The sequence below is a fragment of the Egretta garzetta genome, unplaced genomic scaffold (assembly GCF_000687185.1).
Source record: "Egretta garzetta isolate BGI_Z169 unplaced genomic scaffold, ASM68718v1 scaffold56, whole genome shotgun sequence".
Lineage (NCBI taxonomy): Eukaryota > Metazoa > Chordata > Aves > Pelecaniformes > Ardeidae > Egretta > Egretta garzetta.
The window spans coordinates 5,447,491-5,460,272 of record NW_009260182.1 but is presented as its reverse complement, the minus strand read 5'-3'; the positions used below and the strand labels follow the sequence as shown (position 1 = coordinate 5,460,272).

The 12,782-nt window shown below is 37.8% G+C and overlaps 1 protein-coding gene across 1 annotated transcript in view; it reads left to right on the top strand.

Annotated features, from left to right (window-relative positions):
• The window catches only part of KAT6B (lysine acetyltransferase 6B), a 46,242-nt gene that overhangs the window by 730 nt on the left and 32,730 nt on the right, over positions 1–12,782 (top strand). Inside the window, exons 2-6 of the mRNA XM_035897350.1 lie at positions 563–695; positions 4,205–5,136; positions 6,068–6,189; positions 7,816–7,931; positions 9,938–10,079. Of these exons, the coding sequence (XP_035753243.1) occupies positions 565–695; positions 4,205–5,136; positions 6,068–6,189; positions 7,816–7,931; positions 9,938–10,079 (1,443 nt within the window). The 5' untranslated portion in view covers positions 563–564. The remainder of the gene's footprint in view (positions 1–562; positions 696–4,204; positions 5,137–6,067; positions 6,190–7,815; positions 7,932–9,937; positions 10,080–12,782) is intronic.

Here is a 12,782-nt window from a genome sequence, read left to right as displayed (position 1 = left end):
TTTCCCTACTTGAAGTTACACTTAAGTCTTTTTCCAGCTTTTTTTCCCTCCCCCAAATCCCCAGCCTTATCTATAATAAATAAGTGTTCAGGCATGGTCCTCTAATGTTAAAAGGATGCCAAATTCAAGTGGTTGTGTATTAAACCAAACATAGATAGGTGTGATGTGGTATTTTCTTTAGCACACTGTAGCCTAGATTGCGTTGTAACACATTTAATTTTTTCCCTGTCTTAACTGTGTCTGAAGAAAAATCCAGGTAGTATAAGGAGGAACAAGCTAGAATAGAAATTATTTTAAGAATCCGTTTGCTCACAATCTTTTCTATGATCCTTGTTGCCTCTTTTTTTTTTTTTTTTTTTTCCCCCTTTCCATGAGCCCTTTGCTTTCAAAAATTTCAAAGTATGGGTAGAAGTGGATCACTTTTCTCTGACCACTTCCCCTTCCCTGTGTCCTGTTCATAAGATAATTCGTTGACCTTGCATACTTGGCATGTATCTTGGTAGACACTTGCAGTACAGATTAAATAAACTGTGTACAATTAAACTTTTTTTCCTTTATGTAGGGATGTGGATTTGCCAGGTCTGTAGACCAAAGAAGAAAGGGAGAAAGCTACTTCATGAGAAAGCTGCCCAAATAAGGCGACGATATGCAAAGCCCATTGGACGACCGAAAAATAAACTAAAGCAACGAATGTTGTAGGTTTCTCTTGTTTTGTGTGTGTGTGTTTGGGGTTTTTTTTAATGTTCCTGAAAATGTAGTCGGATAAGAGTTGATGGAAGTTCAACTACAGTTTTTCATTTTATTTCAAGTTGGGGAAGGTAGATGAGTATTCTAGTATGTGCCTTTTCAACCCAATAGCCACTGACTTCTTCATATAGTGGGTGCTTTTTGTGTCATGTCAGAAGGTGATGAAAACACTTCCTGTAACTTACTTCTTTAGATCCCATAATTTTTTAACAAAACTTATAGCTATAGCAGATAGAAATAAAAGTCTGTATGACAACATATGGCACAGCTATCTTTTAAGTATAACAAAGTACATACAGAATCTATATGAAGTGGATAATAGTGAGTTATTTATATCCAACTTCAGGAGACTGTTCTGCTCAAAGATCTGTTGAAAAGTTGTATAACATCAGCTCATAAAACCCATTCCAAAAAGCAAACTATGCAAGTACTACAGAAGTTCTGGTTTCAGTGGTACTCTGGAATTTTTTTTCTCTTGCTTCTCAGGAATGTGTTTATCTAAGACAAGAGAGTGCTGTAATTCTTTTGGCATTTATCTTTCCAGGGAACACTGTAGTTGGGCATCTTAAGGCTTGGTTGGAGGATTGTTTAAGTAGCGTTCAAATGCTGAGTTGACATAACACTGAGTGTTAAACAGGAACAGATTCTGTGTTAACTTCAGTAGCATTTTGCCCTCCATCACATTTTCCTATTCACATATGCCTTTCTTCTCCTCCTATTTAACTATCTGTTTGGGCATGTCAACTCAGCAGCTGAAAAGCTTTCCGATTCTATCCACAACTTGTTCTACCATGTGGCTGTTACGCAGCCATTTTTCTCTGTCGTCTAAATACCTGTCTGGTATTCTTCAGAGTTGAATGGTAGCTGCAGTAAAACTTTGCATTTTACAAAATAAGGATTTCTGGAGCCAGTGGAGCCAACATGTAAAAATAGAAGGAAGAAAAATGTACTAGAGTGCAAGCACACTAGTCAAGCTGATGTACTTGGTCCTGTGCAGCTTGCTGTCTTCTCCTTCTCTCTCTCTGTCTGCATCTCTTGTCTTTCCTTTTTGGTCCTTGTCCTAAAGTTCAGTGTGTGTTGCTCTAGGAAAGCAGTACAGGACAAGGATGAAGTGTAGCGCTACATGGAAGTAAAATATGCAGTTCTGTAGTGGCTCGTGAGAGCATGCTGTTAAAGGAAGAGTGGGTGAAATGTTCTTTCACTTCTCCATTCTCCTCCTGACTAAAATAATTTAGGAATTTGAAGGTCATTGAAATAGTCCTACAACTTCCAGTGTGTTAACTGAAATTCCTATATATCATTGTGTATGTGCATAATAAAAATGTTCCCTGTATCTCTAGCTACTCCTCTCGTTTTACCCCTCTGAAAACTCCTAAGCCTTCAACCGGAGGTTATAATACAGTACTGCCTTCTTTAAAAACATGTCTATTATTTAGGTTCCCACAGTGGGTTTAGCAGGCATGTCTGTCTGACGCAGTAATTCTGCTTTTCCTCCTTCCTCATTCATATGTACAAGAAAAGTTGGAAAGATTGTGAGTGTTTTACTGTTACATTTTGCTAATGGGATTCTGAGCTACAACTTTTAAAATAAATGTCATGCTAAAGGGTGCAGAAGTTCTCTTTGCATTGGATGATGATTATGAATTTTATTATAACGATTTTCTTTGTAGCACGTGAGCCACATGAGCATATTAGAGTAGTACTTGGGGGGGTTCTTTGTATAATAAATATTTGCAATACTGTGAGCACATTTCTATTATTTCAGTGTCTAATATATATATAAAACAAAGTAATGTACTTGTTGGGAGATGAGATAAAGGAAGAGACTCCTCCTCATGGAATCCTATTTAAAAGTGATTGTGGGGTACAGAAGATGACACTGTCATACATAAAAGTGTGTGGTCACATGAAATACAGGAAGGTTAGCTAATGCCACTTAGCTCTTTTTGTGTAGTACAAAGAAAACATGTCCAGTAGTACTGGAATAATTTTTTGCCTGTTGACCATCTGTAGGAAGCCCTTCACAGGCAAATTACTGTGTAGGATTAACTAAAACCAGGTGTGTGTTGGCCTCTGGCACTGATGGTGATTGCTACATCTGGTAGTGAGAATAGGTCTTGTGATGGACATAAGCTTATGGCACCAAAGGATTCAAAAGACTTAGAAGTTTTTTTTGTTTTGTTGCCTCTTAGGAGCTAACCAAATTTAAGGATATGTGAGTGGAAAAGGGGCTAGTTCTTAAACTGGTGGGCCCTTGGAGTTCAGTAAACCAGATGGTAGCCCCAGGCTGTTCAATCTCTAATTAGAAGTAACCTGTTGGAATTAATTACTACAGCATCTCAATTAAGAAGGCAAAATCTGTGGAAGAAAACTTTCTGCTGCAAAGTAAATAAGCTAACTTCAAAGAGCAGGATGGAAAAGGGAATGGAAGCATTTGATGCAACTATATAGCTTTGCTTGGATTTGCAGTATGATCATACCTATTTCTTTTACTGCAAATACTTTTAAACGTTCTCTTCCTATGTACTTAAAATGTACTACTCTTCAGTGTATCCTTCTGTGTTGTTCTTCTCTTCAGTCATTAGCAACCAGCTAAACATGTACTTCTGCTGTCAGAAATGTTGGCTTTCAGCATGCCCTTTTTCTTCCTAGCATTTAAATAACATTCACCACTCTTCCTTCTTAACACCTTCCATGTTAGTCATTATTGGTTTACAGCTTTCCTGCAAACACTGCTTGGTCTTACAGTTTTGTTCTTTCCTTTCCTTTGCTATTTTTGTTTTTGCTATTGTTACAATTTCTAAAGAAAACGGAGTCTATTTCTTTGGGATTTTGTAATGCTCTTCATAAACTACCTCATTTTACTTTTAGGTCTTTGGCAGTAATTTTTACTACTAGTGTTAACATACACAATCCAATGGGAGTGTGGAAAAAATAGTTTCTTGAAAACTGACTGTATTGCTTTACAGGACTAACAGACTTCCTCTACAGCTTAAGCAAATGTAGTCTGAAGTTAAGTGTTTTGATATGCAGTAATTTATTAACACTGAACATGGGTATCTCCTTTGTGTGTACAATAAACTCTGTGGTGATGGAGCAGTTTTGATACTCAGACACAGTGCATTTTTTTCCAAAGAAGCATATTTTTGTTGTGCCTAAAAGTAGGTGGGGGGGCTGTTTGCTTGGGAGATCTTGCCATCCTAGCTGCTTCTACTTGTATGTACTGTGGGCTGTCTTTTAAAGAAAGGTGGGGGGTGGAGAACAAAAAGAGAAAGGGGAAAAAAATAGTTGGATGTTATGTCATAATGTAAAATGTACTTTCAGAGTGTATATGTTTTCAAATTTCTTTGAAGATTAAGTACAGTGACATAAGTAACTTGTATAAACTGTAGTGCTATTTGGCAGCAGATTATTTTTTTTTTAATGCTGATTTTTTATTTTCCAAATTTTTGCATAGGTCTGTAACCAGTGATGAAGGATCCGTGAATGCATTCACAGGAAGGGGGTCACCTGGTAGGGGTCAAAAGACTAAAGTCTGTACCACACCTTCATCTGGTCATGCTGCATCTGTGAAGGATTCAAGCAGCAGATTGCCTGTTACAGACCCCACTCGGCCTGGTGCCACCACCAAAATCACCACCACCTCCACCTACATATCTGCCTCTACACTTAAAGTTAACAAGAAAACCAAAGGGCTCATTGATGGCCTTACTAAGTTCTTTACACCATCACCTGATGGTCGCAGATCACGAGGTGAAATAATAGACTTTTCAAAGCACTATCGTCCAAGGAAAAAGGTCTCTCAGAAACAGTCATGCACTTCTCTTGTGTTGGCTACAGGTACCACACAAAAGCTAAAACCTCCACCTTCTTCACTTCTACCCCCAACCCCCATCTCTGGTCAGAGCCCCAGTTCTCAAAAATCCAGCACTTCCACTTCTTCTAACTCTCCCCAAAGTTCTTCCAGTCAGTCAAGCATACCATCCTTTAGTAGCCTTCCTAATAACAGTCAGCTAAAGGGACTCTTTGATGGACTCTCTCATATCTATTCCACTCAGGGACAGTCTAGAAAAAAGGGACACCCAAGCTATGCACCACCCAAGCGTTTGCATCGTAAACCAGAATTATCTTCCACATCAAAATCTAATAGCCATTTCTATGGAAAGAAAGAGGTTAGGAGTAGGTTTATTTCTCGTGCCTGTACCTCTGGATGGGGTGTTTCTAGAGGACATGCTTTTAAAGCAATTGCTCACCTCAAGAGAACAACTTTCCTTAAAAAGCACAGGATTCTAGGCAGATTAAAGTATAAAGTGACCCCTCAGATGGGGACCCCCTCACCAGGGAAGGGGAGCTTGGCAGACGGAAGGATTAAACCTGATCAGGATGATGGTAAGCAAAGGTCAAAGCGCCAACCAAACCTGCGTCCCGTCCAAAACCAAAATTCTTATATTGTCACATAGGTCTTAGCTATTTCTCTTGTTCTTACTTCACTTTCATACAAAAGCAACAAAACTTTGACCTTTTATCTAATGCTGACTAAATCTCCAAAATGTTTTTTTTGGTTTTTTTTTTTCTGACTAATACCACACCACCTTTTTATTATTTTTTGCATCTGTAGTGACACTAGGAGCCCCAAATACCTTCATAATGTTGCTTATGGCTGTGTAGTACCGCATGAGTAGCCACTTTTCATGCTACTTCCTTGTTCTTCCCCTGCCCTTTCTCTGGCAGTAGTGCTGTCATCATGATTGTGTGCTGTCAGTGCTTACAATGGTGGGCATTTCAATTCATTTCCCTCTGCTCCATTGCTTTTTCATGAACAATTCCATCCTGCTACAGTCTCCACAACACTTGATCTGTACTGCTGTGAATGCCTTTTTTATAATTACTTTCATTTAAGAAAAAATATATTCATAATGTTTGAGTTAGACTTGGTTGGTCTCCAACTTTTAAGGGCAACTTTTTTTTTCCTCTTCCTTTTATTTTTGCCCTGTAGAAAATACTGGAATTTATCAGGTGGCATAGTTCTAGGGATAGAGTATACTCCATTTCATGATGTTCAAAACTAATTTAGTACATCTGGACTGTAAAGGCTTATACAGACAGACAAGCAAGTACCAAAAATAGCTCATGCAACAGCAAACTACAAAACAAGAAGGGGGGAAGGTTTTGTTTCTGTTACTTAGTAATTCCAAATTTAGTTAAAATGGGGAGTCGTGACAGCCATAGTTGCTACAATCCTGTTTAGGAGTATCATTTTGGTAAGGCTTGTGTAACCTTCATGTCTGTGAATAAACTTTTTGCTGGTTTTAAATAACAGATACTGAAATCAAACTAAGCATCAAACAAGAAAATACGGATGTATTTCTGGTGGGAAGCAAGGACACTGTTACACAGGAGGATTTGGAAGTATTTAAGCAGGCTCGAGAACTTTCCCTGGAGGTAAGAATCATGTTGCATAAAATGTAGTTATTTCTGTAAATAAAAACTCAGTTCATTTTCATATGTCTATTCATCTTCATTTTTAATATATTCCTTTTGATCTAACGTGTCGTGCCTGCTGTGAATTTAATTTAGGAGACACTGTATGTAGTGTTACATCTCCTAGGTAGGAGACAAGGCATCACACTGGAATGGGTCAGATGATAAGTGACACTTGGGATAGATTTTGAAAGATATACTTGAGCATTTTGGACACAGGACTACCACTGATTAAGCATAGCTGACATCCTGGTCAGGGCTGAGAGGATGTTGGTCGGTAAGAACGTGCCTGATGATTTTCTTCTGTGGATAAAGCAGCCAATGAAAAGTTAGAAGTAATTCCCAGCAAATAGTATTTTGCAGGAAATTGGGTTGGGTGAGTTCATAACTTCATTTTACCCAATGATTTAACACACTTTGAGTTTAAATACTATAGACTCTTTCTGACTGACAATATTTGGGCTGAATCTGAGTAAAACTATTTATACCAGCTGGTGTTAATGCTCTTCTTTAAAGTATGTAATGGTAATCTAAAGCTTGTGGAGACTGAGTTTTTTTGGTTTGGTTTTTTTTTTTGGCCAAGGAAGCTCGAGATGACAGCTGAATCTTCCTATAGCAAAACAGAGACTTTACTTTTTTGTGTCCAAAATGAGCAACCGGTGCCTTTGAGCAACCAGTGCCTTTGAGAACCTGGGTCAGAAGGGAGGTGCATGTAATGTTTCAACTGCTGCTTTTTTTTAAAAATTGCATCATGAATAAATATGTCTTGTAATTTTTTCATAATGGAAGTCACTTAATTTTTTTTCAGGTTTAGTGTACAAGAACTAACATGTGCTGTGGGTCAATGCAGTGATGTTATTATGTCTTAATTCAGAGTGTGCTAACCAACAAACTCAAACTAAATTTAAAGATTCAGCTTTGTTATTAGTTTGTACTTCCATTTGCTCATGGAAATGGTTCCCACCTCCTCCTTTTTGTGTCTTTCACATGCAGTCCAAAAATGTTAGGTGGTAAGATTTCTAAAGTTTATGGCATTGAAATTTTTTTCCTCCCCTCCTTTTTTGTATTTCACCAGCCTGTTTAGAGTCTAGGAGTCATTTTCCAATGAGCTTGACTTCGGTATGATAGCCAAGATTAGCGTGTTGGCTATACTGTTGACTGTTACGAGGTAAATTCCAATGACTCTAGAAGGGTTCTGCTGATGCCTTCTGCCTCACTGTTTTGACAAAAGGGCAGCTTTGAGTTTGAACCAGAACTGTAGAGAAGTCCTTGCACTAGATGCTGCAGGAGAAGAGAACAGAGGCAGCTGTGCCTCTTACTTGGCTGGGCCATGCACCATCTATATTTGCATGCACTTACTTGTAAGCACAGCTCACTTAACTTCATGTTTAGTTGTTTGGCAACTTGAAAGAAATTTTCACTGTTTATTTTTAGCTGTTTGCAAACTCTGTCCTCTGTCCAGGTTGGAAGAACTTAAGCAACTGATTTGAATACTTCAGGTTTCTCACACCTTCACTAGATGAAATTGATGATATAAAGCTTTTAGTTTTTCTATAACTAATATTTTGCTTTTATTGCACCTGACAGAAAATTGGGTGTAAAAACACTGGTGAAACAAGTGGGCGATACCCTTCAGTGATTGAGTTTGGAAAATACGAGATCCAGACCTGGTACTCTTCACCTTACCCACAGGAATATGCAAGGTAGCGAGTTCTCAAGATTGTCACACGTTGTTGGAATTTTTACTAATGTCATAACTGTAACTTATTTTCTTACTCCTTTGTAATTGTTTATAATTTAGAACTTTAAAAAGTAAATATGCTTTGGAATTATAAGTGAGAACAAGGATTTCTCTTGTCTTTATTTTTTTTTTTGGATAGTTCTAATCAAAGATGCGTTTAAACCACTGATTTTCCTAGTCCTGCATAAACATAATCTTGCAGTGTGTATTGGTGTGGCTTTGCTTGGGGTTTCTTGTTCCTTTTGTTTTGTTTTTTTAACCATTGCAACCAGGTATGTCCAATTTCTGGCCACTTAGAGCAATTAATCTTGTTTGTCATCCAGAATTTAACCTCCTCTTTCTAGAGACCTTCTCTAGGGAGAAGTCTGAACAAGCTAGATAAACAAAATCAAAGTGAGAAAGTTGTGGCAACAGTGTCTCGTTTCTGGCCTTCTTTGCCGGAGTGCACCTCGGAGTCAGGCAGAGAGCACGAACTAGTATGTGTGCTCAGCAGATCTCTGCTGATTTTTTGCATGTGCTGAAAATAAATGTTTTATGAATCCTTTGGATCTATGGCACACATGGAGACTTTCAGAACTGCGTGTTTATCAAGCATTACTGCTATAGCAAGCAACCAGGTTGTGGTCTGTTCCAAAATGCCTTTACATAGCACTGTTGTAAACTGCCTTTTCTCTCCATCCTTCTCATTCCTAGATTTCATCATCTTTGTGTGGTGGGAATGAGGGATATATCGTGAATTGGTAATACAAAAATCAAGGGCTAAAAAAATGAGAGCACTTCTATTTCCTTTTATTACCACTGTTTTTATAGTGCTAATATTTTATTTCAGTCACTTTCTTTGTCATATTGTGAAAGAGTTACCTGTTCCGTTAGGTAAATTAATCCCAGATAGCAGCATAATGATGGATAGTTGCTAGCATGAGGCGAGAGTGGGATGGCATCTGTAGGAGGCAGTGTGGTTCTCTGCTCTGAGTGCAGTGGGATTACATCATGGAACAAACAGTTCAAACTACTTCTTACGTTGTTTGTAAACTTTCCTAGAATACTGGAGTATTGTAAACCATGGCTATGATCCCAGAGTGATCCCAGGATGTGCCAGTAGCTTCAGAGCAGAAAAAGATTGTCCTCTGCTCTAAAATTTTGTAGACTTAATTTCTGCAGTAGTCTTCCACAGCTTCAGTAATTTAAAAATGAAGGTAAATAGTCATAAAATACACTGAAAGGAGCAGTTTCTGGTATGCAGAACACTAGTCAGCATTGTCTTACATGGGGCCTGTGGGTTAATTGTACATAGTCTGAACTGAATCCTTCCCAGAGGAGCACAGTCATCTATGTTGCATATGTTGTGGAGGTATGTAGAAGAGACCTGTTGCCTATATACAAACTCTTTGGATGGGCTTCTTTGTAGAAGTAAAGTGGTAGTTTAGGTGGAGGCAAGGGGGGACAATCCTACTGCAGTTTGCTGTCCCACCCAAGTATTTCAAAGACAGTGGAAAGAAAAATCATCTCCTAGCCTTCGTCAGGTAGAAAAGTAAGAAAATTTAAAGGGAAGGAGATTCCCTGCATTCTGCTGTGTGCCTCTTTATTGGCAGAAGAAGGGTGAAATTTGAGGTATGACTCTAGTGTGCCTGCTTCGATAGAGACCACAGCAAAAGCTCAGGTGGAATATGGGTAGGGGAAACTAACTGGGATCTACTGGAGGCTGGACCACAAAACCGCATTCCAGCTCTGAATTAGGTTAATTGTATTTGATTGAATCTGATCTTTTCTTATCTTCCTTTTTAATGGCTGATGGGTGTGTTTGATCATTCACTCTAATGTGGTGGGGTTTTTTTTCTAAACTTAAGCAGCATTTACTGATGGTACCTTAAATTTAAATGGGAAAGGCCTTTCATTTTGTGGTAACTTTTCTTGTTCATAGAATTTAACAATTTTTTTGTATAAAATATCTTTCTAATTTTCAAACAGATTACCAAAGCTTTACCTGTGTGAATTCTGTCTTAAATACATGAAAAGTAAAAACATTTTGTTAAGGCACTCAAAGAAATGTGGCTGGTTTCATCCTCCAGCCAATGAAATCTACAGAAGAAATGACCTCTCAGTATTTGAGGTAGGTATATCAAAATCTAAATTTCTGAAAGTAATCAATTTGTACATATTACAGACCAGTTGTGGAACTAGTGAAAAGGTTAACATACTTAAATATTTCCTTGGAGATAGTTCTTATACTGCAAAAACAAGTCCGTCTTCCCTGTCCTGTTCCACCATGCCATGCTCTCTTACAGTTCTTACTTCCCTTACTTGTACTTCATGCATTACCCAACCTTTTAAGAAACTTGTATTGCATGCATCTTAAATGGGCACTGCAATAGAAGCTCTCTTGACTGGATTGCCTTTACCTTCTCAGCAAAAGTACCTCTTGCACCCATTTATTTTTGGCTATCTGAGTATCTTGGGTGTAGAGGGAGAATACTAATCATAATGTAGATGCTTCCGATGTATAAAAGCAAGCAAAGGAGTTTCTTGTGTATTGTTCTAAAAATACAAATGTAGCTACTAAGTGCTTTTGCTTGCCTTTTGGATGTTTAAGAAACTTTTCCTGAAATATCCTGATTGGGTAATGGAGGTTTGGTCCGACTTTGGCCAGAACATACTGCCTTTAATTTGGAAAGTCCAGAGTTGAGCTTGTGGATATGTCTTCTTTTATAATCTAAATTATTCTCTTGGGAGACGACTTCTGTTGAAGTTTGGGGTTTTAAGGATATTCTGGACAATAGAATTCTGTGTTTCAAATAGCATACCTGCAATTACAAAAGCTGTGTGTTAACCTCCATCTTCCTATGTCTCAAAAGTTGTTACCGATTGCGTTAACAGAAAAGACTGCTGGGGTTACTAGGACTTCTTTTGAGACTCAACAGCAGTATTTAGATGTATATATTGATAACTTCTTTTTAATTGCAGGTATCATAGATTCTGCTTAAAACTTGTGTTTTCACATTGTATAGATGTCTGTCGTGCTCGGTCATTGCCGTTATCTGTTCAAACAATGGTAGATGCAGTCTTGAAGTCCTTACTTAAATTAGAACAAGATGTTGATATTTGGTTCACTTATTTGTTTTTGTGCTATTAAAAAAAATAGCTATCTGTATCAAGACTGCTTCCTTCCTGACTTGGGCAGTTTTTATAAAGATGGTAGATCTGCCAGCAAAAGGCTTAAGTTGTAAACAGACTTAACTCTTTTCCTGTCAAAAAAAAAAAAAAATTGTCTCAGTCAGTCAAAAATAACTTACACTTTCTCTATTAGCAGGTGTTAAGAGCTGTGCAACATACAGTAGGCAAATCCTGCTTTCCAGTTTATTTTCATTAGCTACTGCCAACATGTGAATAAAAACTTCTTTAAAAAAAAAAAAGTACAACCCCTGAGAAGTGGGGGTTGGGCGTTCATGGGGGATCAACACTAAAACCACATGCAAAACAAGGTGCATGTGAAAGTAAGGTCCCAACTCTCTGCTGCATTTATTCCCTTTCTGTGTTTCAGGTGCTTCAATAAGCACTTAGGTTAAGAATTCTGAAACACAGTGGGTTTTTTATTTGAAAGGTTAATGTCAGTTGTTACTCTGATAACTGTAGAAACTTACTGATCGGTTGATGTCCTTCCTCACATATTTTCAGGAATTCTGTGCACCCATTTTCTGTTTGATGGAATGAAGGGTTTGTGGTTTCCTTCATGCTTTCTGTGTTTGAGAGAAATAGAAATAAATGAGTTTGGCATTTAAGATTTATCTACCTCTGCCCATAGCATGACTTTGACAGATTTGAGAGAAGACTTTGACATAATTTACTACTAAGCTATATGCAAGAAACTTTTGGCAGGTGCTTGCTTTTAAAGTTGCATGCCTTTTTTTTTTTTTTTTCCTTTCCCCTCCCCTTGCATTTAAAACTCCTGAACAAGGTGTGTGTGCCTGGAATTCAAGAAATTTTTTACATTTCTGTACAAATCTTATTGAAGAAGATAGCTCACACAATTTCGATTTTCAGGTTTATGGCTTACCCAGTGATGATTCCTACATGGTTAATGTTTGCATTTAATTTGCACACTTGCTAATAAGTGTGAAAGGAGAAAAAAAGCATCTGGACAAATGGAGTGAGTTGTATGAGAGCTTTAATGCATTTGATAGGTTCTCGAGTGCTGTATCCCAAGTTTATTCTGATGCCTTTAGGAGCAGTAGCTGTCTGTTAAATGTTTTTTCCTTAATCCAGGTAACGCAACTATACTACCGAAGTCACCTTGAAATCTCTAAGTATATCCAAAAGGTTGGATTTTACTCAGATTTGTAACTAGGATTCTTGCTAAAAACAAATGAGAATAGAATATGGCTTCTTTTTCGGCACAGTGTGCATACCATTTGGCTGTCTCTGTGAATGAAATAGAGCTAGTGATTTTATCAAAGAACATCAGTACAAGCAAACCTCTCCAATAAGATTATTTCAAAAACGCTGTTGCCTTTGACTGAGCCACCCCTTTCAGAGAGTAACTAATTGATCTAGGAAATCTGCATCTGTGTCTGGCTTTTCTGTAGCTGTCTGAGTCACAGCTTGACTCTTTACACTCGTAACATACCTAGACTAATTGTAGTACTTAGCCTGAAAATTTACTTCACTTGCTCAATAGCATTTTAGTCTAGCATAGAAATTTTGTCTTCTCTAATTCATCTAAAACATTGCTGTGATTGAGATGTAATTGGCAAGTCATTCATTGGCTTTACACCTTAAGGATTCAACGTAATAACTTCATTGTTTTGGGTTGTTTGTT